The 24,163-nt window shown below is 44.1% G+C and overlaps 1 protein-coding gene and 1 long non-coding RNA gene across 3 annotated transcripts; one reads left to right on the forward strand and one right to left on the reverse strand.

Annotated features, from left to right (window-relative positions):
* Nucleotides 1–6,156: 6,156 nt before the first annotated feature.
* On the reverse strand, nucleotides 6,157–6,791 carry LOC136453499 (uncharacterized). The gene is made up of 3 exons (XR_010759033.1): nucleotides 6,693–6,791; nucleotides 6,405–6,623; nucleotides 6,157–6,321 (listed from the first exon to the last, which is right to left on the reverse strand). It is a non-coding gene; the product is annotated as an uncharacterized lncRNA (long non-coding RNA).
* Nucleotides 6,792–11,345: 4,554 nt separating this feature from the next.
* On the forward strand, nucleotides 11,346–22,844 carry LOC136453500 (V-type proton ATPase subunit a1-like). 2 transcript variants are annotated; one of them, XM_066454064.1, is made up of 18 exons: nucleotides 11,346–11,663; nucleotides 12,734–12,778; nucleotides 14,995–15,117; nucleotides 15,244–15,351; nucleotides 15,665–15,778; nucleotides 15,857–16,030; nucleotides 16,249–16,386; nucleotides 16,544–16,651; nucleotides 16,784–16,891; nucleotides 16,993–17,141; nucleotides 17,555–17,708; nucleotides 19,797–19,957; nucleotides 20,851–21,057; nucleotides 21,142–21,325; nucleotides 21,418–21,501; nucleotides 21,696–21,889; nucleotides 21,988–22,047; nucleotides 22,185–22,844. In XM_066454064.1, the coding sequence occupies exons 1-18, from the start codon at nucleotides 11,523–11,525 to the stop codon at nucleotides 22,387–22,389; spliced, it is 2,457 nt and encodes an 818-aa protein (XP_066310161.1). In that variant the 5' UTR covers nucleotides 11,346–11,522; the 3' UTR covers nucleotides 22,390–22,844. The 2 variants fall into 2 exon arrangements, with proteins under 2 accessions (XP_066310161.1, XP_066310162.1); XM_066454065.1 differs by lacking the exons at nucleotides 11,346–11,663; nucleotides 12,734–12,778; nucleotides 14,995–15,117 and having other exon boundaries at nucleotides 15,273–15,351; nucleotides 15,669–15,778.
* The last annotated feature ends 1,319 nt before the right edge of the window (nucleotides 22,845–24,163 follow it).

Raw genomic sequence — 24,163 nt, forward strand, 5'->3', positions numbered from 1 at the left:
TGGTTCCTTTGGCATTTACTTTGGTTGAGAAGGAGAACAATGACAGTTGGGGATGGTTCTTGAGGCTAGTCCGGATACACGTGGTTGGCCCTGGTAGGGAGGTTGGCGTCATATCTGATAGGCATCAGGGCATACTTAATGCCGTGCGAGAGCAGTTAGAGGGGTATGCACCTTTGCACCATCGTTGGTGTACTTGACACCTTGCTGAGAATCTACTATGGTAGGACAGTGTCAAGAAAAACTTTGATCTGTTCTAGGAGGCTGCTCGACAGCTTGAGGACAAGTACTTTAGAGAAAAGTTGGAGTAGGTCAGAACCGCATCAAATATAGAAGGTAGACAATGGCTCACAGGTTTGATGAGGGATTTGGAGAAATGGACGAGAGCTCATGATGACGGTGGCTGGAGGTACGAGTTTCAGTGCAGCAACATGGCAGAGTCATTCAATAAGTTGCTATTGGGGATACGTGGTATGCCCGTAAATGCAATTGTTCAATTCACCTTCTATAAGCTTGTTGCCTGGTTCAACGATAGACACGCCCATGCATTGTAGTTGAGGAGTGATAGAGAGATATGGGCTCTGAAACCAAAGGCACACCTAGAGAAGGCAAGAGAAAGGGCTGGCACACATGAGGTTGCATGCTTTGACCACGCCACAGGGACTTATCAGGTCAAGCATGGGGGCGGTACAACATCCGACGGTGAGGTCCGAGAGTCAAGGATACATGTGGTTGTCCTCTAAGATTTCAAGTGCACTTGTGGTAAACCAAGGCAATACCACTTTATATGTTCGCATTTGGTGGCAGCAACTAGGCATCGCAACTATAATATCGAGAGGAGGATACCTCACGAATTCAGTGTCAACACGCTTGTGAACACATGGAGCCCTCGCTTCGTTCCTTTCCGGGACCCTAGAGAGTGGCCTCCATATGATGGGCCGAAGTACATTGTGGATCCAGCTTACCATTGGAACAAGCGTGGATCAAGGCAGAGGACGAGGCATATGATGGTTATGGATCAGATACCCGGAAGAACTAGGCGTGGAAGAGGAACTCCATTTGTTACTGATCCCGAGCAGCACGAGTGCGGCAAGTGCAGTAGACTTGGCCACAACTCACGAAGTTGCCATTGACAGATTAGTGAGGTAGGACTATTGGTTTATAGTATTATTTTATATTTGTCGTATCATATATTTAATTATGCATGTCTCAATTTATGCTTTTTATTTATGTCAATTACCTATACATTTATAAGTTCATGTTTCATTGTACATTGCAATTCTAATTCATTCACTTTTTTTGTAGGATGGAGCAATTCCACCTGCTCGACCCGACGTACGAGGAGACTCACCGAGGACGTCTCGTTGCGCTGGGGCAGGTAATAATCTATAAGTTTTATTCGTACATGTGTTCGTGAAGTAACATGTGACTATGTTATATTCGATGCAGGACCTTCCGCACCTTCGTTCTAGGACCCACAGTGGGTTCTTGGACATTCAGTACGACGATAGGTACACTCCTTTCCTGCAAAGAGCTAGCCTAGATGTCATCTCCTTTCAGGTTCATCATGGGGTGCCCAAGTTCAACTCAGCGGTGATAACTGCGTTGGTAGACAGGTATTAAAGTGAATCATTGCCTCCATTCATTGCCATTTGTTCATGCAATTGACTTTTTGACAAGTAATCTTGCTTGGTCTTAAATATAGGTGGCGGCAGGAGACTCACAGCTTCCACCTACCTTTCGGGGAGATGACAGTCTCGCTTCAGGACTGTCAGAAGATGCTAGGCCTAAGGATTCATGGGAACCCAATCACCGGGCAGTGCAGGTCAGAGGGATGGAGAGCATGAGTGGAGGCCTTCCTTGGGCGTGAGCTTGGCGAGCAAGGGGCTCGCACTTCTGGAGTTCCCATCTCATGGCTACGTACAGAGTTCGCACAGTGTCCCGAGGAGGCAGATGAGGAGACGGTTGGGTACTACTGCCGGGTGTGGATCCTACACCTTTTTGCTTGCGTTCTCTTTCCCGACGCGACGGGTGACAATGCGTCCTAGATGTGGATCCACTGCCTCAGTAATTGGGACCAGGCGGGTCAGTACATCTAGGGCTCTACAGTCTTGTGTTTTCTATACCGGCAACTATACGAGGGGTGTCGTCGGTCTACGGTGAACCTGTCACTTGGTGGATGTGTGTACCTGTTACAGCTGTGGATGTGGGCTTATTTTTCAGTTGGTCGTCCAGAGGTACTGGCTCATTGTGAGTGGTTCCAAGGTTAGCCTCCAAGTCACCAGCCGATGTGGGCGTACCTTTGGGACCAGGTTAGGGTTTTGCACACGAGGATAGACCGGACGTACATTGAGTACACGAACGAGCTAGATTCGCTGACGGCGTCTAGTGTAAGTAAATTTTATTTTCTATGCTGCTTTTAAAAGGATTAGTATACCATCTAACATCTTATTTGGACATGATGCAGGTGGAGTGGGAGCCGTATGGTGGAGAGGACGCACTTCCTTTTCAGCTGAGCAACGTATGTGGGGCCGACGACTACTTCTATAGGATGAGGTGCCCTCTAATCTGCTTCTATGCTATCGAGTACCACCTGCCAGATAGGGTTGCACGCCAATTTGGAGTGAGACAGCTCTGGCCTATGTCTCTGTTCTCGACTAGCGTTGACTTACACAAGTAAGTGTTTTGATATTTCAAATGTCTCATGATGATGGTCCATTTCTTATAATATGGTGCCACATATGTGGATTAATGTAACGATGACATACGTGCAGGTTGGATCGTTAGAGGAACAAGAAGATTTTTGACTGGGAGAGGCACCACCAATCCTACATTGAGGAATGGGAGGAGATGCACGACAACCTGGACGACAACAATGAGCCGCACACGAACCGTGAGTTCAGGCGGTACCAAGCTTGGTACCAGCGTTCAACAAGGTGCAGGCTCAGGCTACAGTGGACCAAAACTGACTACGCCGACATTGAGTCCTCCGACGATGAGGACACAACGTATGACCGGTCCACTCATGCAGGAAGGCAGGTGGAGGCAGGACCGATCTTGGACAGAGTGGTAAGCCAATCGACTTATTATGTTACGTTTAGTTACATAAGAAAACAAAAGTAAATGATATCTGTTCAGAAGTCTTATTATTGAAAACTTTGTTGCAGGGCAATACATTGAGAAGCTCAGTTGAAGAGATCGAGCGCGTTCGGCCTAGAGTCAATGATGACTACATACTTGGCTTCTTAGATATAAGATTAAAAATATTCTTTCAAACAAATTATTAATATGCTATATTCTTTCAGTTAACATAGTTTTGTACAACAGAGGCTGTCACGTCGTCTACGCCATGTGGCTGGTCATTGTGGTTGCAGGACAAACATGACGCATGACGTGTACGATCCTTCTGCAGGAAGAGGAGCCTTGGGTTCCTCTAGTCAAGCAGCTACAGAGGATGAGGAGGAGGACGAGGAGGCCGACGACGACGATGACATGGACAAGAGGCACGATGAGCTTGGGCCCTCTCAGCTCCATGACGCTCCATCGACTCATCCTACATCGCCTCTAGGCACTAGGCGACGCCGTCCGCATGACCTTACACTCCAGGCACCAGCGCTCTGGGTCACAAGGGTAGGGACAAGAGTAGGAGACAGTGAGGGACGTGGTAGGTGTTACTATGAACTATTATGAATTTTGTATTTACTTTTCTTTAACTATTCGGGACTGTATGGATATTGTGGACTATTTGGACTTTGCATGACATATTATGTTGGTTGTATTATGCTATCGTTGTGGTTGCATTATGCTTGTTGGATAATTAAATGTTTAGAATATATATTGATGTCTCTGTTTGTAACTGTGGATGCTTCTAATACAAGACCGTATCTTGCGATTTTTTGTGTGAACCTTTAATCATACTATACTTGTACAAATGCACAAATGTAGTACACAGATTAACTATAAATTTATTATGTTTATAATCTAGGAATATTTGTACATACGCTGTGTATAAGAATCTAGGATTACCAAGCAACAATGAACGAATCTATGCTTTTTAGACAATAAACATAGACTTTTCAGATACACGGACAACATCAAATTATCACATCACTGATATAGACATTTCAGATACAAGGACAACATGCAAGGAAGCACAACTAAACTCTATCTCCACCATCCATCTTATGACTATTTGATCCAAGGGCTGAGGTGAAGAGGCACATGGATCGCTGACATGGCACATTGACAGGCCTCCATTCCTCCTCTCAACCTATAAATAACCACTCACTCACTCTCATTCACACAAATAATAAGGAAGAAGAACACTCCTCAGTATTTGCTTTCATTGTAGTACCAATGTCTGGAGGGTCGTCCAGAGGGAGAGGAAAGGGGAAGAAAACTACCTGGGGGTGGAAGGGTCCTCTTGGTCCCGATTTCTTTGAGGAAGCTCTTTATGAGAGGTTCCTAGTTGAGAGCAAAAGTGATTTCACCAAAGAGGCACCACTAACAGGATACGATGAAAGGAAAGAAGAGTGGCCAAAATGCATGCATGGTGAGGACTGCCTAGTGCAGATGTTCACCGAGGGAATAGATGGAGGTCGTCGTTTCTTCAAATGCCCGCGAGCATGGGTAATTGCTATTACTATTTGTTTCTTCAATATGTTTGTCTTGTATATCACTTACACGACATACTTTTTGTAGTCTTCCTTGGCCGAAGAAAACTGTGGGTTCAATAGGTGGGTCGATCCTCAACCTATTTATCCGCATGCGAAGTACATCTACTACCTATAAGACCGTATCTTCGATCTAGAAAGGGAAGTTAGCAGCAGTTACAAGGATGACGAACAGGACGATAACAACAATGGTGCCGATTCACAGGAGGCACTCTGCATTGATCCATATTGCACCTGCCCTAACCACAAGAAAAAGAGGTCTCCCCCATCACCCCCGCCACCACCACCACTAACAACGGGAGGCTACTATGGAGAAGGTGCAACACAATTTGCTATGTGGCCACACTACTAGGATGACTTTATCTTTTTCTTGTGGAGAACCCCAGGTTGAATTACCTAAGGCATGTTAGGTTTAATTACCGAAGGCATGGTTTAATTACCTAAGGCATGTTAGGTTTAGTCAAATAAAACTATGTACCTAGGTTCGGTACATGTAGTCACATGCCATTTAATGTGTTTCGTGTGTTGATTTCTATAATATCATATGTCGTTAACTATTTTTTGCAGCACGTGTTCAAATAGAAATAAGTCCGTATCATTAAGCGAAATATTAAGACCATTGATAATGAAAACAACCACATAATGAAAAGTTCGATACTATGTCACATTACAAAACATATTAATAGTACAACTAAGTGCCGACAGTAGACAAAGGGGCAAATGCACTTCCAAATCATCAATCTGAAACGTACTGAGTAAGCAACTCATCATCCGAGTACCAGTCCTCTACTACAACCCTGTTGCTATGGCTAGGCTCAACTGCGTTGCTCTGACCTACCTATCGCTTGTAGTAAGCGGCCTCCGCTTCATCTGCGGCCGCTGCGGCCTGAGTGAAGAACGCGTCGTCATCCTCCTCTGCCTATAAGCCCGCCTCTGCTAGAGCGATGAGCTCGCTCAGTCTGCCAGTGTCGTCGTCAGCCTCCTGCACCTGAATGCCCGCCTCTGCTAGAGAGATGAGCTCACTCAGTCTGCGAGTGTCGTCCTCAGCCTCCTATGCCTGTATGCCCACCTCTGCTAGAGCAATAAGCTTACTCATTCTGCCAGTGTCATCTTCATCCTCGTCTCCATCATCACACAGCACAATCGGTGATTGAACGGTACGACCAGCTCATGATCTATAGCCATCTAACTTCTTCTCCTCATACCTTGCACGAGCCACCTCTGCAGCATGTTCACCGCTGCAACCAATCCCTTGATGTATAAAATGCAATCAGTTAGCAACTTGATAATATTACATTTAAAACCAGGCAACGAAAAAGGTTTTCAAGCACTCACTGGCACATAATGTAGCAACATGCTCGTTCAAGACCTGCATCTATACTCTTGTCTCCTCCCTTGCCTCATTCCTTGCCCTCTCCTCCTCTAACATTGTCTACCTCTCCAATCCCCATTTGTTAAGCCCAACATCGATCGGGTTACAAATACCGCGCTGTCTAGCAAACTCACGCATCTTTTCTTTGTGATGTTTAACGAATAGGTTGATGTAGTCAGGTCCATATCCCCTCTTCCGTGCAATTACTTGCCTCTTCTTCAGTTTATCCAAGAACTTAGCTTGACCATCATAACATTCCCAACTGCATTTCCTAGTGCTCTGTTCAAAATAAATATTATATCATATATGTATTAGAAAAACAAACAAAATACGATTTCATGTTTACCAGAAAAATAACGAACCTCATCATACTCAATCATATGGCCGCAATAATGACCTATTCCAAGCTCCGAAGGGACTAGGCCATAGTTGGATTTTACACCACATTCGCACATGACAGGAGGTGCTTTGTAGATTACCCGTTCTTTCTTCTTTTCCTTAACCCTCCGCGGTTCTTCCAGCCATTGGTTCTTAGGACCATACAACCATTCCTTGAAACGACACTTCGCCATTGAATACACCTAAATAATGAGACATTAGTACATAAACACATATAGCTAAAGATTTTAACACATACACTTTGCACTTACCTCATGCTTGTTTGGACACACAAACTTCAACGTATTCTCAGGGTTTATCACAGTTCGATCTCCGTAATCGCACAGAGCAGGTTCCTCGAGTCGTCTAACTACGGCTAGGTGCTTCTCCTTAGCCGTTATTGCCGGAGGGTTAGGGGGGGGGGTGAAACCCACCGCTTGAAGTGCTCACGTGGATGTCTCCCTCTAAACCAATCATCGAAAGAGGTACCTAGGATCAAACTTGTCTGCACCATCGATCCACTGAAAGAAAAAGCACCTCTCATGGTCATACACAACGAGATTCCAATAAAATATTAGTACCATACTTAAACAAATAAAGAAAAATGATAGTACAAACAATTTCTTACATTAAACCGACTACATGTGTAGAAGCAACGCGCGGCTATGTCCGGATGTTTCGATTGAAAAATATGGACTGGGAAACCACAGTCACAGTTAGGGACAGGAAGGTCAGGAGGAACGGGGGCATCTTTGCTAGACGCGTCGGGATATAATTCTCGAGGACGACTCCGTTTTCGCCAAAACTCCTCCCGAAATATTTCTTGCATCTAACAAATAGGATGTAATTTAACAAACATAAATAAAAACATCACAATAAAATATCAATGAGAACCATAACTACAATACAATCAATTTCGTTCTAAGAACCAAAAGCTTTTAAAATTATACCCTAAACCTAGGGTTTCTCATTTCATCCACAACAATAAACCCATAACATAACTACATGCGGCTTGGTTTGCTAGCTTTTTCTACGCCTTGAAATGAACCTATGGTTGTATAATACATATATTGAGGGATACAATGAAACCCTAAGTGATGACGATTCTTAGGTTCAAAAATCCGACTAATATGTACCGAATCAATGTGAGAAAAACAAGTAGGTGAGCGAGTATACCTTGCTCTCGAAGATCTACGGATCAAATAAATGTTTTCAAGGTCCAATATGTTGATTCGTGAGGTAGGGTGAAGTGGCGAGAAAAAAACCCGAGGAGAAATAAGAGGAAGAACGCTCGGGGAAGAAGTGCAGGATGGGTTAAATGCAGGTGGCTCGGCGCCATTCAGACTGGCGCCGAGTTCGGCGCTCGGCGCCAGTGACTGTGGCGCCGAGCTCGGCGCCAGTCACTTTGGCGCCGAGCCAAGGGTCTATTTCTGAAATTATTTTTGCCAGGGATCTATTTGAGAAAAACTTTCGAAAAAGAGCCAAATAGTAAAAAATTCGGATGCATGGACCAGGTAGCCACGAAACAATCAACTCAAGACTTCAAACAGAAGTCATTGGAATGGAAAGCAGCGGAGATTGTGGACTGGACCAACGCGGCATCTGGTAAGAATCCCAAAGTCAAAACTTAACCGCTACGGAGTAGTATGTATACATACGACTGTGAACACAAATCCGCTGTCAGAAACCCGGTTGGAAACTGAACTAAAATGGCAGGAGCTCTGCCATTTATAAAAAATAAGAGTAAAATGCACCGGAAGTCCATTAATTTTCATCGGGGTGTCATCTAGGTCCATACACTTTGAAACTGTGTTTTTGGTCTATGAACCTTTAAAATGATTGACTGCAGGTCCATATCATTTATTTAACCTTAAATCCAAAGTACATTTGCAGAAAACCCCTACTTATTTTATTTTCTGACACCGTCACCCATCACCGTCCTCCTGCTCCTAGACAGCGGTGACAGCCGGCTCTTCTTGGGCGAAGCCGTCCAACAGGCCGTCGTAGTCGGCGGCGGCGGTGTGGGAGCGGGCCAGCGTGGCATGTGCCAGTGGGAGGCGCAGCAGCTCGTCCAACACACAGAGGAGCGCGCGCATGTGCGCTATCGAGAGCGGGTACTTGGGGCCTAGGTTGGACGTCCATGACTGCAGCGCCAGGAGCTGATCGTCCACGTCCGCCAACAGCGGGTGCGTGTGGCACGTCACGCTCGCTGAACGCACGTGCCCCGCCACTGCTTTCTATGTGTATATATATGAAGGAGGAGAGAAGGAGACGACGTCGAGAGGAAGACGATCGACGACCTAAAGCAGTTGGGTTGTCGCGGTGCTGGTCACTGTTTGAAAAGCCATGCACACGGCAGCAGAGCTGAACTGGGCAGGCAACTGGCATGGATGGGTCACCGACGAAGCTTCTGTGAAGTGGACGGCTCCACATGCACATCACACGCTGACACGCACGCACGTAGACTGCAGGAGCCTCACTGCAGCTTCCCGCCGGGGTGTTCTTACAAGGCCGCGTTTCCGTCGGGCGCCGACCGTGCCATGCTCGCAGACCTCCTGGAGCGTGCCAACTCGATGGAGTCGCGTGTTTTCATCGTCCACGCCAGCTCGGACTCGTCCACATCAACGCGTACAGCCTCTTCGCCTACGAGCTCCGCGCGTGCTGCGGGAGCACGACGAGTGACGCGAGCAACGTGCCAAAGGCGTCAGCCAGGACGAGGAAGCTGTCCAGCAGACCTTCAGCGTCGACGGCGGCGCGGGCCAGCATGGCCTGAGCCAGCGGGAGGCGCAGCAGCTTGTCCAGCACGCAGAGGAGCGCGTGCACGTGCGCCAATGACAGCGGGTACTTGGGCCCCGGGTTGGACCGACGTCCACGACCAGCAGCGGGTGCGAGTACATCAGAGTCGCTCGGTACACCTCGGCTCCTATGTCGCTTGGGCTAGGCAAAATGGTTAGTGAATAGCTGCACTGTACATACGTCTTGATGGCTTCGCTAGCTGCAGGTACGCGAGGTCCTTGCCCAGGCATATCCTCAGGCCGGTGTTGAACGCCATGAACCTGTACGAGTCGTGAGGCTCGAACCTAGTGCCATCGGTGGACAACCACCTCTCAGGGCAGAACTCGAGGCAGCGCATGTCCGTAGCCACCGACGCGTGGGCGGCCGGGCCGCGTCCCCTGAGGTGCTGCAGACGCCATCCTTGGTGCCGTCCTTCACGTCGGCGGCGAGTGCAGGCATGGCTCCACCAACGCTGGCCTAACACAAGCCATGACGGCCCTCCGCGTAGTCCGGTCCGGCAGCATCAGCAACCAGGGTCGTAGCCCAACCAGCGAGTGCGCGACGTAGCCAAACGTCGAGCATCAGGTTGCCCATGCCCTGGATGGGGAACCACACCACGTGAACTTCGACGTACATGCTGCCGTCGGTCCACATGAACTTGCCCGCGCCGCTGGGCAGCAGTTGCTCCGCCTACGTGGCCTCGCCGAGCGCCTCGGCGTCCTCGTCCTCGCCGGCGCCGTCCGAGTCGTTGCCGCCGTCGGTGCTGGTGTCGCTGCCCTCGCCGTCCTTGCGGTGGTACTGGTAGATGGTGTTGGACACGGAGGAGCTGACGTGGAGCAACTCTATTAATTGATTCAATTGTACTCCATTAAGTACCAGCAAGAAGGAAGCAAGCAAGCAACCTGCGTGTCTGATGGACTGGTGGAGGTGGAGGCTCTCCTGCCTGACGAACACCTCGCCGCAGTCGGGGCAGGGGTAGATGGTGGGGGCCGTGGCCCTCATGGAGGTGCTGCCGCTCACGGGGTCCACCACCATGTGGCACTCGATCGTAGCACCCCGACAGCCGCCTCAGCTGCATGCCGGCCCTGAACGACGACCCGCCCGACGACGACGACGACCCGCCCCGCCCCGCTGCAGCTGCTTGCTGTTGCTGCTCGCCGCCGTCGCCGCCGAGCTACGGCCAGTGCCACACTTGGCCTCGCTCAGGGGCTTCTTCACGCACCGCTCGCTGCTCCCGCTCACGGGCGCACGCCGCTTGGAGGGCTCGCCCGCCGACGCGCGACGCCGTGCCGCCCATGATTTCCTCCGGCGGTGGCACGGGCACCCTCTGGTGCCTGCTGTCGCTGTCGTCATTTAGCTTGCAGATGGACGGTGCGGAGCAGCCCAGCCTCTTGCTCCTGCTGCCGGTGCCAGTGTCCTGCTGCGCCCGCGGCCACACGTGGTGCTGGGCTTGGCCGTGGCTGTTTCTGCAGGAGAAAGGTACGGTTTTTTTTTTCTTCAAATGTACGTTGAATTTAAGATTAAATAATTGGGTATGGACCTATAGTGAACCATTTTAAAAGTTTATGGACCTAAAAATATAGTTTTAAAGTTGATGGACCTATATAACACTATAACGAAAATTAATGGACCTCCGATGTATTTTACTCTTAAAAGAATAGAATCCAGTTTAATACAGGCGAGTTTCAGCCCGGTCTATAGCACAAATAAAAAAAGGGAGAAGCATAAAAAGGCCTGGACACGATTCCGTTCGAAATTCACAAAGAAAATCTGCAAATGGGCTGTACCAAATCGATGCCTCCGATAAGGCCCGTATATTCCGCCCACAAGGCCACACAGCCCAGCCGCTCGCGCATGATGCGACGCCTCGTGCGCGCCAGATTGTTTCCTTTCCTTGTTGCTCTTTGCGTTCCTTCCACTCACGTCCGTCGTGAGTCGTCTGGCCATGACGAGGAGGCAAAGGCAGCCAGGCAGGCCCAGTCCGAGAAACGCGGGACCGACAGGGTCCCTTGTGTAAAAAACACCAAACCCGGGGGCCCGAGCGCCCAACCGAAACCTCGACCGGTCCTCGCCCACCAGGAGGGATGCCCCACGGGCCAGAGACTGCGCGCCTCCCGTCCGAGCCGCTTCCTCCCTCCGTCACTGATGGGTCATGGTAGTTGCGCACTCGGCAGAACAGAGTGGAAAATAGAATTAGGCCTGCGCCCCCTCAGATCTGAGGCGCCACCCCGACCACCGGCCACCGCACCGCGTCGTCCTCCTCCTCGCGCTAGCGACGCCTTCTGGAAGCTTCGGGAGGCCGCGCTCCGCTCCGGCGGGCGGGCGGGATGGGGGTGTTCGACCGGCTGCCTCCGATGGACCACATGCGGTCCGAGAAGATGTGCTTCGTGCAGCTCATCATGCCCGCCGAGAGCTCGCGCCTCGCCGTCACCTACCTCGGCGAGCTCGGCCTACTCCAGTTCAAGGACGTGAGTGCCCCTTCCTCTCTGTCGCCGCTCCCTGCTACCTCACCGCCTCTGGCCTTCTCGCCCGGATCTACCTAAATCCTGCCTCTAGAGTCGTGATCTCTCTCCCGGCCCCGCTCGCGCGCGTCACGCTCTGCGCTCTGTTGGATCTAGCTCTAGGACGTGGTCGGATTGGAGAGCTAGTGTTTGATCTCCGGTGTCATTCGATCCCCGTTTGGCGCGCGTTTCACGTTTGAGCTGGCTTGGGCGGCCACGCTGATCGGCTGGTGTGGGAGGTTGTGTTAGATCAGAGGAACAAACCCAGGAGTCTCAATGAGGCCTCAGGTTCACGGGAATGGCTCACGTGAATGGGTTAATTTAGCCATGTAGTAGAGCCGGAATTGGATCACTGTGCTTTAGCTTTGCTTGATTATATTCACAGTACCTATCTGTGTTGAACAGTCTGTGCGAACACATTATTATAGAGTTAAGGTAAACTCTTTTTTACTTATACCGTTACACATAGTCTTCTGCTTTTAAGCAAATGTAGCAAGTCAGATTGAAAAATTGGTTCAATGAAATGAGTAATGACGTTTTGTCATTTTGAGACTAGCTGTTTAATCACTGGCATGTCATTGTCAGTTTACTCTCTTAGTTTTATATGCTTTTTATATACCGACTCATTATCATTATGTTTGATTTTATTCTGAGGCATCACATGTTATTGCCAGTTTGTTGTAACGTTGTTTGAAGGTAAATTGGTAAGGATGGTTGGTTTCAAAACCTATTGTTTTCCTTGTTATTTTTTCTTCACTTGACGTTTGATTAAATGGGGGGGAGACGGGTCGCATGGGGAAGCCTATATTTGTTTTGAGCTAGGGACCATATATGAAGACAGAGGCACTATTTTTTTTTTACCTTGTTCTCTTGTGATGTCATCGTCCAACTCCAACACTTTATTGCCGTGTATGCTGTCACCATTGTTTTTTTTGGGGGTGGGGGGTTAGCGCATACGTTCATTTTGAGGATATGTTTCTCTTTGTGTTGACTGTTATAGTATGAATTTTGCTGATCACTTTTCTTATCTTGTGCAGTTGAACGAGGATAAGAGTCCTTTCCAGCGTATATTTGTCAACCAGGTATTCCATTTTTCCCTATTCGTCAATTCATTTTTGTGCTGATCATCTTAGTTTGCAACACCTTTTTTCATTACACAAATGCCTTATCTTAGACATGGATTTGGAAACCATGTTTTATTTGGTTTTATTCGTCACTTATTTATTCTATTTGTTAAACAGGATCTTTACTTGGGTGTTACAGTTACAGTTATGTAATACCCAGATAGTACCTTGTGTTGCTAGGACTAATCCAATGTGCAGTGAGATGACTAGTTTTTAAAATTTCGATAAGATATATCACTTCAAGGAAATTGCACTGCGATAAACATTTTAGGGATTTTTCTTTTCATTTGCTGGAATTTAAATGGAACACAAGAAAGTTTAAACAAAAAGATTACCAATAGCTTTGTTCTTGGTAGTTTTTCTGCTTCTGAAAAATAGGCAACATCAGCTAAGTTTGTCGCCCCCCCCCCCCCCCCCCCCCCCCAACAACAAGTCAACAACATAGCCTTTCAGTCCCAAGTAAGTTGGGGTAGGCTAAAGTTGAAACCCACCAAGATCTCCAAGTCACGGTTTAGGCACTTCAATAGCTGTTTTTCAAGTACTCCTATTCAAACATAGATCTTTAGGTATATCCCAAGCTTTCAAATCTCTTTTTATTGCCTCCCCCCATGTCAATTTCGGTCTTCCTCTACCTCCCCTCATATTATTAGCTTGGCTTAGGACTCCACAATGCACTGGTGCCTCTGGAGGTCTCCTTTGGAAATGGCCAAACCACCTCAACCGATGTTGGACAAGCTTTTCTTCAATTGGTGCTACCTCTAGGCTATCACGTATATCATCGTTCCGAACTCGGTCCATTCTTGTGTGACCGCAAATCCATCGCAACATACGCATTTCTGCAACACTCAGTTGTTGAACATGTCGAATCTTTGTGGGCCAACATTCTGCTCCATACAACATAGCCGATCTATGGCTTTGATTCTATGGCTAACGTCCGCATCAATATCTCCATCCCTCTGTAGCGTCGATCCTAGATACCGAAAGGTATCCTTCTTAGGCACTACTTGTCCTTCTAGATTCACATCTCCCTCCTCCTGTACAACTCCGCCAAAGTCGCATCTCATGTATTCGGTTTTAGTTCTGCTCAATCTAAAACCTTTAGACTCAAGGGTCTACCGCCATAACTCTAGTTTCCTATTTACTCCCGCCTGACTTTCGTCCACTAACACTACATCATCAGCGAACAACATACACAAAGGGATATCCCCTTGTATGTTCCTGGTAACTTCATCCATTACCAAGGCAAAGAGATACGGGTTTAAGGATGACCCTTGATGAAGTCCAATTTTAATCGGGAAGTAATCTGTATTACCATCGTTTGTTCGAACACTAGTCACAACATTGTTGTACATGTCCTTGATGAGGGTCACGTACTTTGATGGGACTTTATGTTTGTCCAAAGACCACCACATAACATTTCTTGGTATCTTGCCATAAGCCTTCTCCAAGTCAAAATGAAAACCAAGTGGAGGTCCTTCTTCTGCTCTCTAAACCGCTCCATAACCTGTCTTATTAAGAAGATTGCTTCTGTGGTTGACCTTCCGGGCATGACCCCCCCCCCCCCCCCCCCCCCCCCACCAAAAAAAAAGTTGAAATACAGAAATTATATAGTTCAGTTCTCCGGTAAAGCCTTACGGATTGGGTGTTTCACTTTCACACTATGAATAATGAATGTTCCTGTTCTCATAAAAATAATTACAGAGAACACACAGAATCAAACCGAGTCAATCTATCAAATGGTTAAGATTAATACTCTGAACTTTCTTTGTTTCCTAAAGTTGTTGGAAGCAACTGGGAAACAAGAATTTTGGTAAATAAATATGCAGTGTATTTTTTTTTGAGAAAAAGGGTAAATATATTCATTGCATTATGGTATTTGATATCATGAGTACTGTATTGCCAATCAAGTTACCAGTTGAAATTTGCTCATAACATCGAATACAGTATGGCAGATGATAGAAAATCATAACCAGGCTCTACATCCTTTTTTGTAAAAAAAAATAGCACAATACAGAAACAATATGATGATGAAGTGGCCGGTACTAAAACTTATTGTGTTTGGGCTGTTGCTTTCTTTATTTTATGTTCTTGGTATACCAACGCCAATATTTAAAATCACTGGTCTCACTAACATTTTTTATTATGTTGACAAACGTACCTTAATTCCCTTGCAGGTAAAGCGATGTGCAGAAATGTCACGCAAACTAAGATTTTTCAGTGATCAGATCAACAGGGCAGGTTTAAGATCTTCTGTTCGACCTGCACTTGAACCAGATATTGATCTGGAGGAGCTAGAGGTGCATTACTCATCTTTCCTATAATAGAAAGTTTTCTACGCTTTTTCTTTCGAAGGTTGCTGTTTTAAGTGAAAACAAATAGCTTGCTTGAGTGAGAATAAAAACTTGCTTTTATTGGTTCTCCAGGCAAGATTGGGTGAACATGAGCATGAACTGCTTGAGATGAATACAAATAGTGACAAGCTACAACAGACATACAATGAGCTTCTTGAATTCAAGCTGGTCTTGTCAAAGGTTGTATCTCATTCTTGTGACTTGATTGAAATTACCGATCCATGTGTTTTCTTATGTATGTCCAATGAAAGATAAATATCTCTTTTGACTTCAATGATACACCTAGTGAATTTTCTTATGGAAAATAAAACATGCAAGAAATTATATTGTAGTTAATGTTAGGTGATTTTTGTTACATTATGACCTGCAACATTGCTTGGCAAGCACAATCGCCTTCTGTAGTTAGCCATTTCCAGTAAAATATCATATTTGGTTTAAATAGTATTTTGTTCTTCTTTGCCATTCCCATGTTTTCTCAAACAACATCTTGCAGGCAGGTGGCATCCTTGCTTCTCTCACAACCATGCAGCTTTCAGCTGAGCGTGAGCTAGATGAAAACATATATGACAATGGAGTAGACGAGGGAAATGCCTATTTGCTCGAACAGGTCTTATTTTAGCCCTGATCCATAATGTTAACACTATTCCATTGCCTGTTCCACCATTATAAACAGAAGTGTTCCCAGGGAGTGCATCAAGGAGCACATGGAAATTCTGGAGTGAGATTTGTTAGTGGAATAATATTAAAGTCGAAGGCACTTGCTTTTGAGCGGATGCTTTTTCGAGCTACAAGAGGAAACATGTTATTCAATCAGGCACCTGCAGGGGAACCTGTAACTGATCCCATATCTGGTGAAGAGGTCTGATCATCATGGTTTGCCCTTGCTAATTCCTGTGTACATTGAGTTAAAGATTTTGCTAAATTTGCTTCAGAATATTTACTGATCACATTATTTGGACTCTGTTTTCAATTTTCATTTACGTCAGCTAAAATAAATGCAATACTCTAGTTCAGAAAACCAACTTAGTTCATTTCGTACCTTAAAAGATTCTGAATAATATGTTAACATTTTGACAGGTAGAGAAAACTGTTTTTGTAGTTTTCTTTTCTGGGGAACAAGCAAAAGCAAAGATACTTAAGATTTGTGATTCATTTGGAGCAAGTTGCTACCCTGTTCCTGAGGAAATGGTCAAGCAGAGACAAATTTTCAATGAGGTATTAATTTCCCTGTTTGGCACACTATTTTGTTAGGTCATTTGCTTACTTTGAAATGCAACATGTGATTTGATTGATTGATTCTATATATTGCTATATCACTAGAGTGTTCTTGAGGCTTTGATGATAGTAACTTACAATATATGGTTTCTGCCAGGTTTCGGCTCGTCTCTCTGACCTGGAAGTTACTTTGGATGCTGGAATCCAGCACAGAAACAAAGCTCTTGAGTCAATAGGATCACAATTGTGGAGGTGGACAATCATGGTAATAAAGTAAATACCAATTTATCATTTTCTATTTCTGCAACTTTTTCACACCTAAAATCATATGCTATGTGGACTTTTTTCTTGCTAGTACTGGCAGTTATGAACCATAAGTTTTTTGTATTCCTTTTAGGTTAAAAAGGAGAAAGCTGTATACGACACACTCAACATGTTGAACTTTGACGTGACAAAGAAGTGCCTTGTTGGAGAAGGATGGTATCCAATATTTGCTAAATCTCAGGTAAAAAACAATACATTTAATTTGAATCATTATGATCATTCATTTTTTTTACAGAACAGAAGTTTCAGAAGATGTTTCTTACTTTCCAACTTGCATTTCAGATCAAGGATTGTTTGCAGCGTGCCACACTTCACAGCAATTCACAAGTTGGAACAATATTTCATGAGATGGACACTATTGAATCACCACCTACATATTTCCGAACTGATAAGTTTACCAATGCTTTCCAGGAAATTGTTGATGCATATGGGTATGTGCATAGTTGCAAAACTCTGCATGATGGATGATTTTTTTCTATTATATACCTCGGCCTTTTTGGTAGTTGCTTAGTGCTTATAATTATCACTAAATGCTATCAAATAAATTAGCTGGAGTAACGCTAGCTACTTTGTCCAGGGCAAAAATTTTTTCCTGTGTTGTTTTAACATTTAAGTCATTGAGGCTGTTGTGTGTTCAGTGTTCTTGAAACCTTTGTGGTTATTTGGATTGTGGGATCCCTTGAATCATCGGATGTGTGTTTTATGTGACTACCTTTGCCTGGGAATGTTCCTTATATTCAATCTTTTTTTACCATTTTCTTATGGAAGAGATGCTTTGTCCGATAGGTTTATCGTGAACCTTGCATAGTGAGTTGATTGTGATCATGATTTTGTTTTGTTGCAGCGTTGCTCGATATCAAGAAGCTAATCCGGCTGTATATTCTGTTGTGACGTTCCCATTTCTTTTTGCTGTTATGTTTGGAGATTGGGGTCATGGAATATGTCTATTACTAGGAGCTTTGGTTCTTATACTTCGCGAGAAGAGACTTTCCTCTCAGGTAAATGGTGCTGAACTTGATTCTTTTCTTTCTTCCTTTAGCATGGCCATTAGAAACAAATCATGTATTGTGTTATACTGTATTAAATATCACGAAGGAATTTTAGCACCTAAAGAATATTCTTAAACAATCCACTCCTTACCATTTTTTGAACGTATTATACTTCATTCTGATAGAGTTAGAGGCAAAAGAGAAACCTGTTATGTCACAGGACCTGTTCAGAAAGGCAGATAACCCATTTAGTAATTAGCCGTGATATATTTGCGTACAAGTTTGGAAAATCACTCTTGTAATGTAAATGGAATCAAGTGAAACACATCTGCATGCAAGAAACCCAGTGAAGAGTTTTTCTGGGTCCTTTGGCTCCGGTGATGCTTGTGTGTTTCAGCCCTGTTCGAATCCTTCTTGGATTATCGAAATCCGATAAAAAGAATCTAAGTAACAGCCAAACGGGAGGGATAACGCAGGGTAAAAAAAAAAAATCCAACGTAAGAATCCGTGGAAAGCTAGATAATACTGGATTCTTCTCACTACGATCGATGGAACACATGCATTGCATGCCTGTTTGTTTTGTACTTGGTGCCAATTCACAGCCATATCAGGTAAAAAATGTTTAAGGGTATTATAGAGATAATAATACTTCAAAATAAGTATTATCTCAATATAAAATCTAGGATCCAAATAAGTAGAGATTCTTTATATCTAGAATCCGGATTCTAAAATCTATTTAGAATCCAGATTTTGAATCAATGGTGGGGAATGGTGAAACAATTCACTTTTGGGCAGACCGCTGGTTGAGTGGCAGGACAGTTGCTGAAATTGCTCCCAACCTGATCAAGTTGATCCCAAAGAGGGTTGTCACGAATCGGACTGTTACTCAGGCCCTGGAAAACAGTTGGGTGGCCGACATCAATGGGGCCTAGACAGTGCAGGTCCTCACTGAGTATTTGCTGTTATGGGATCAAGTTGATGGCCTTATTCCCAACAAGATGTCCAGGATAGGCACTGTTTGAAGCTTACCCAGTCAGGTTCTTGTAGAAGCAAATCATCCTATGTTGCTTTCTTCACGGGTTCAATTAAATTCTCTCCTTGGAAGAAAATTTGGAAGAGGTGGGCTCCTCTTTGCTGCAAGTTTTTCATTTGCTTGGCCTTCAAGAACCGCTGTTGGACTGCCGATCGCTTAGTTAAGCGGGTCTGCCGCACCAGGATGCCTGCCCCTTCTGTGACTAGGAAGATGAGACGATCCAGTCCAGCACCTGTTAATCTCCTGTTTTTTCACTCGGCAGGCGTGGTTCTTGATTTTGCAGCATCTGAACTTATCTGCTGTGGCTCCCACTACCACAGATGTCCTCTTCTCAAACTGGTGCAGAAAAGCTGTTAGGGGAGTCCCAAAGGAGATGCGGAAAGGATTAAATTATCCCATCGTTCTCGTATCCTGGGAATCCTGGAAGCACCTAATTCTTGTGTGTTTGAAGGAGCCTTGCCTAGTATCCATACACTCCTGCAAATCATAGGAGATGAGTGCAGTTTGTGGTGCATGGCTGGAGCATCAAATCATAGGAGACGAGTGCAGTTTGTGAATTGCCTAATTTCTAGGGTAGTTTTGTTGTTCAGGTACTGGTCTTGTATAGAACCACCCCCAACCTTTCCTTCTCAGTTAGGGTGGGTGGGTGTGGTGTTGTTTTGTTCGGCGAGCTGGGTTTCTTTCTAATCCAGCTCGTCTTGTATTCTTCTATCTTAATGAAATGACACGCAGATCTCTTGAGTAGTTCTAGAAGAAGAAAAAACTATAGGGGATTCAAAAGGGACATAAATCTTGGTATGGTTCTGTGAAGGGCTCTGTTGCCCTTTTATTTCTTCTTAATTCTTAATATAAAGATACACAGCTCTCCTGCATGTTTGAAAAAAAATATATGTGCTTTCAAAAGTTTTCCTTTATAAGTATGAAACTGTTTGGAAGCTATCTCTTGCTTTTAGTGTAGCTTCAGGAGCCTTAATTTGAACTTTGCATCTTGCCATTTATTTCACAATGTCTGCGCAAGCACACTTAATCTCTTCCAGTAACCTTTGGTTCATAACTTATTTCAGAAGCTTGGCAGCTTTATGGAGTTGGCATTCGGCGGACGATATGTTATTCTTCTGATGGCAATATTCTCAATATACTGTGGCCTTATATACAATGAGTTCTTCTCAGTTCCATTCCATATATTTGGCAAATCTGCATATGAATGCCGGGACAAAAGCTGCAGGTGTGCCTACTCTTCAATGTGTTTAAGTTTTAATGAGATAATTGTTCTCTGAATTTTGTAAAATGCTGGAGGAATCATAATATCAATTAAAATCCCATGTAAGAACAATTATTTGTTAGTTATTCTGTTTTTCTGGTTGCCGGCGAAATCCCTGCTTTATTTGGTCACAGTATCTTAATTTGGTAATAATCACTATCACTATATCTTCAATTTGCTACATGAGAGAGCAAGTGCATTTCCCCCTTTTCACTTTTCAGGCTTACACTGCTAAGGGCCTGTTTGGATACACATGGCTAGTTACTAGTTGGGGCTAAAAAATAGCCAAAAAATTAGCCCACCTATTAGCCCTCACGTTTGGATGCACTAGAGCTACTTTTGTCTAATTTTTAGATAGCTAGCAATTAGCCCTTGTATCTAAACAGGCCCTAAAGTCGCTATACAGTCTATGCAATAAATATGTCAAATTACAGAAAGTCTATACCTTAATCTTTTGCACTACTATCAAAGAGATGTGCATAAAATATTAGGGACATGCGCTGTCGCTCATTGATCATACAAAAGCCTTTTAAGTTTCGACTTAAAATTATGTGCACCTACTACTCAAATTGTGACAGTGAATTTCTTAGTGCATTGTCTATAGTGAAGTATGTGGTCCCGAGAGCCATACTTTTTGCTTGGTTGTAGCCATTTTTTGTTGATGGTCTATAGACCTTCATCCGTTTGTTTGTTCCTTTTCTGAATGGCTGGTAGTTAATGTAATGTTTGACCTCCTCTATTAACATATAGCAACAGTAGGTCAAGGAATCAATTTTTACATGTAACTCACTTTAATGTCAGATAGCCATGCACTGAATGTTTCTCCGCCAAGATTTAACACCTAACTTTTGCTTCAGTGATGCACATACTACTGGTCTCATCAAAGTCCGTGACCCCTATCCTTTTGGGGTGGACCCAAGCTGGCGTGGAAGTCGGTCTGAGCTACCCTTTCTGAACTCATTAAAAATGAAGATGTCTATACTAATGGGTGTTGCCCAGATGAACCTGGGGATTGTATTAAGTTATTTTGATGCACGATTTCATGGAAATGCCCTTGACATAAGGTGGTGTATATTCCTTTGTATCTTCTCTTCTGAGACAGCCAAATAGAGAGAAATTGCAGTGCTCTAACTGTGCACATTCTTCAGGTATCAATTCATACCACAGATGATTTTCCTGAATAGCCTTTTTGGTTACTTAGCACTCCTGATTCTTATCAAGTGGTGCACGGGCTCTCAAGCTGATCTTTATCATGTGATGATATATATGTTCCTTGATCCTGCTGGAGATCTTGGAGAAAATCAACTGTTTTGGGGCCAAAAGGAACTTCAGGTTCAATTAAGTGCATCCTTCTGAAAAAGAAAAGTAATACTCTGTATTTCCAACATCCTTGGTGTGCCAACTTATCTGCTTTTTCCTTTCAGATATTGTTGTTACTTCTGGCTTTGGTCGCTGTTCCATGGATGCTCTTCCCAAAACCTTTTATCCTGAAGAAACTTCATAAGGAGGTATTGTGATTTGGAAAATGTAGGCAATTTTCTGTACTAAGTTCTCTTTAACCATGATCCTTTTACTTAGTGCAGCCTCAAAATTTCTCAACAAATCTATGTAAATGATCAATGTTTATTAGAAACAAATTCAAATTCCTTTTTATGTTAAGTAGGCAAGGAGAAAATAACTAATTTTGTATACATGGATGCAGAGATTTCAAGGTCACACCTATCGCTTCCTAGGGACATCTGAAATGGATCCAGATTCTGAACCTGATTCCGCCCGAGCACGTCATGATGATTTCAATTTCAGCGAAGTTTTTGTGCATCAAATGATACATTCCATTGAGTTTGTACTTGGCGCAGTTTCAAATACTGCATCTTATCTTCGACTTTGGGCTCTGAGGTTTGCCTCTTGTGAATTGTGATGTTTTGCTGGTTGCTGCTAGTTTTAACTTCCCCCGTTTCAACTCCTCACTTCTGTGTATTGATTGTTGGTTTCAGCTTGGCGCATTCAGAGCTGTCAACAGTTTTCTATGAGAAGCTGCTGTTACTTGCCTGGGGGTAAGCACTTGCTGCTACTCTGACAAACTCCGCAGCCATTTCAATATATATAACCTTCGGACACTTTTCCTTTGTACTTGCATGATGAGCAAAATTTGATGATCACATACTAAGATTGCTTACTATGTTGTTCATAGGTATGACAGTCTTATCGTGAAGTTAGCGGGGCTTATAGTTTTTGCTTTTGCTACTGCCTTCATATTGCTCATGATGGAAACACTGAGTGCCTTCCTGCATGCACTGCGTCTGCACTGGGTTGAGTTCATGAACAAGTTCTATCACGGGGATGGTTATAAGTTCAAGCCATTTTCATTTGCTCTGCTAGCAGATGACGAAGATTGATGCATGTGTAGTTCAGCACGTAAAGAGATTGGTTCATTTCTTACAAAGAAAATTTTGGAGCACAGGTGTCAAATTTCGTGGGCAAGATTGGCTTTCCCTGATACACAGCATTTTGTTAGACCGCTAGACTTCTTCCTAGCGCATGAGTGCAGTCGACGTTGAGATTGCCAGCCTTGTGGAAGGAGATTTTGTAAGTTTACAGCAATATTGTAGAGGGCAGGTTCATCGTACAGTTACTCCAACGGAGATGCAGATTATAGTTGCTAACAAAAAAGATAGAAATGTAGATTTTCCCGCGTACTTTTAGCTTCAAATTTTATCAACATGACTGGCCCTTACCACTTATGAATGGAAAAGATGTATTTGGCCATTCATATGCCGAGGCTGGAAGAAAGGCATACAAGATATTTTACTGTTTTTTTGACAATTCAAATAAATAGTTGTCCTTGTGCTTATTCTTTTTAAATGCTGCTCTGTCTGATGTGACTAATGTTCATGTACTGGCAGGCCTTTTGTGTGATAGGTTAAATTTGGATCAGCTTTGCTAGCTTAAGTTTACAATTGGCCTTACCGATAAATTGATTGTTCCCTTTTCAGTCGCAAGTTGCGTTCTGTTCTGTAAATCACCTGGAAATATTGATGTCCTACACATTGCATAGTTTCTAACTTTTTATGCAAATCCCCATCAAGGTAACAATATTGGTGGCCAACTCATTGTGACTATACTAGTTCGTCTGTAAAGTTTATAACTGTGTGTTCGGAATTTTAAGTCACAGGGAAACGTTTCATTTTTTCTTATTTACATGATGATGAGTGGCAGACCTCTTCTGCCGTGACGCGAACGGTATCTTATGCAAATATTAGTGATGTTTGGATGTAAACGCTAGCCCACCAGGACTTGATGCTGATGTCCACCAATTTTAGTTGTTCTAGATTTGTTATCGCCTTTTCGGAACGCCATGTTTATCCGATCGACCGAAGGAAGAATATATGATACTCCTCTGTTTACCGAGCAAACGAGCATCTCTAATAGATTAGCCAAATTGTTTTCTAAAGATAAATTTAGTTATTATTAAAAGAAACAAGCCTTCAACACTATGTAAATGACTCTTTAAATTTAGTAGTTTTTCATCTTAACTTATTTGCTCTCTACTTTTGGATAACCTACTTCTAGCCATCTCTTACAAAGTCTGTTGGAGTATTCTAGTATTTTTTATCAAATCTATTTTAGAGAGTAGCTAAATCAGTAAATTTAACTAGTCTTTTTTGACTAATCTCTTAGAGATGCTCTTACCATATAGGCACGATGTTTTTTTATTTCAAGAGAGAAAAAAGGCGGGGTAGTTTTGATGACTCGGGATTTTTTTATAAAAAAAGACTGAACGTTTCAACCAAATTAGGTACTTCGCATGAAGTTTAAATTTTCAACTGGAATTCAACATCTGAAAAAGAGAAGTGATACTCTTATTGTCGGTGCGAAAAGTGACCAACTAGTAAATATTTATCGTTTTGTCCTACGTTGTGATCGGACATGGCCTAACAGTCAATGACACAGGGTTTATACTAGTTCAGGCAACGTGCCCTACGTCCACTTTGAGTCGTTCGATGACTTTATTCCTGAGCCCAGGTGCTCGAAGTTTGCTGTGGGGTTACAAACGAGTGGGAATAAGATGGGGGTGTCAGAGGTCCGGTCAGACTCTGGACTGAAGGGCCAAGAGTGACGGGAGCTCCAACGTGCGCTAAGTGTTCGAGCATATGCTCTATGTAGCTTTGG

This window comes from Miscanthus floridulus, chromosome 5 (assembly GCF_019320115.1).
Source record: "Miscanthus floridulus cultivar M001 chromosome 5, ASM1932011v1, whole genome shotgun sequence".
In the NCBI taxonomy this organism is placed as follows: domain Eukaryota; kingdom Viridiplantae; phylum Streptophyta; class Magnoliopsida; order Poales; family Poaceae; genus Miscanthus; species Miscanthus floridulus.

Excerpts from the sequence above, each read along its gene's own strand:
- LOC136453500 (XM_066454064.1), top strand. The coding sequence starts at position 11,523 with ATGGGGGTGTTCGACCGGCTGCCTCCGATGGACCACATGCGGTCCGAG. Across the intron at positions 16,031-16,248 it reads ATCCCATATCTGGTGAAGAG|GTAGAGAAAACTGTTTTTGT; the intron begins GTCTGATCATCA and ends ACATTTTGACAG. Across the intron at positions 21,058-21,141 it reads GGAAATGCCCTTGACATAAG|GTATCAATTCATACCACAGA; the intron begins GTGGTGTATATT and ends CACATTCTTCAG.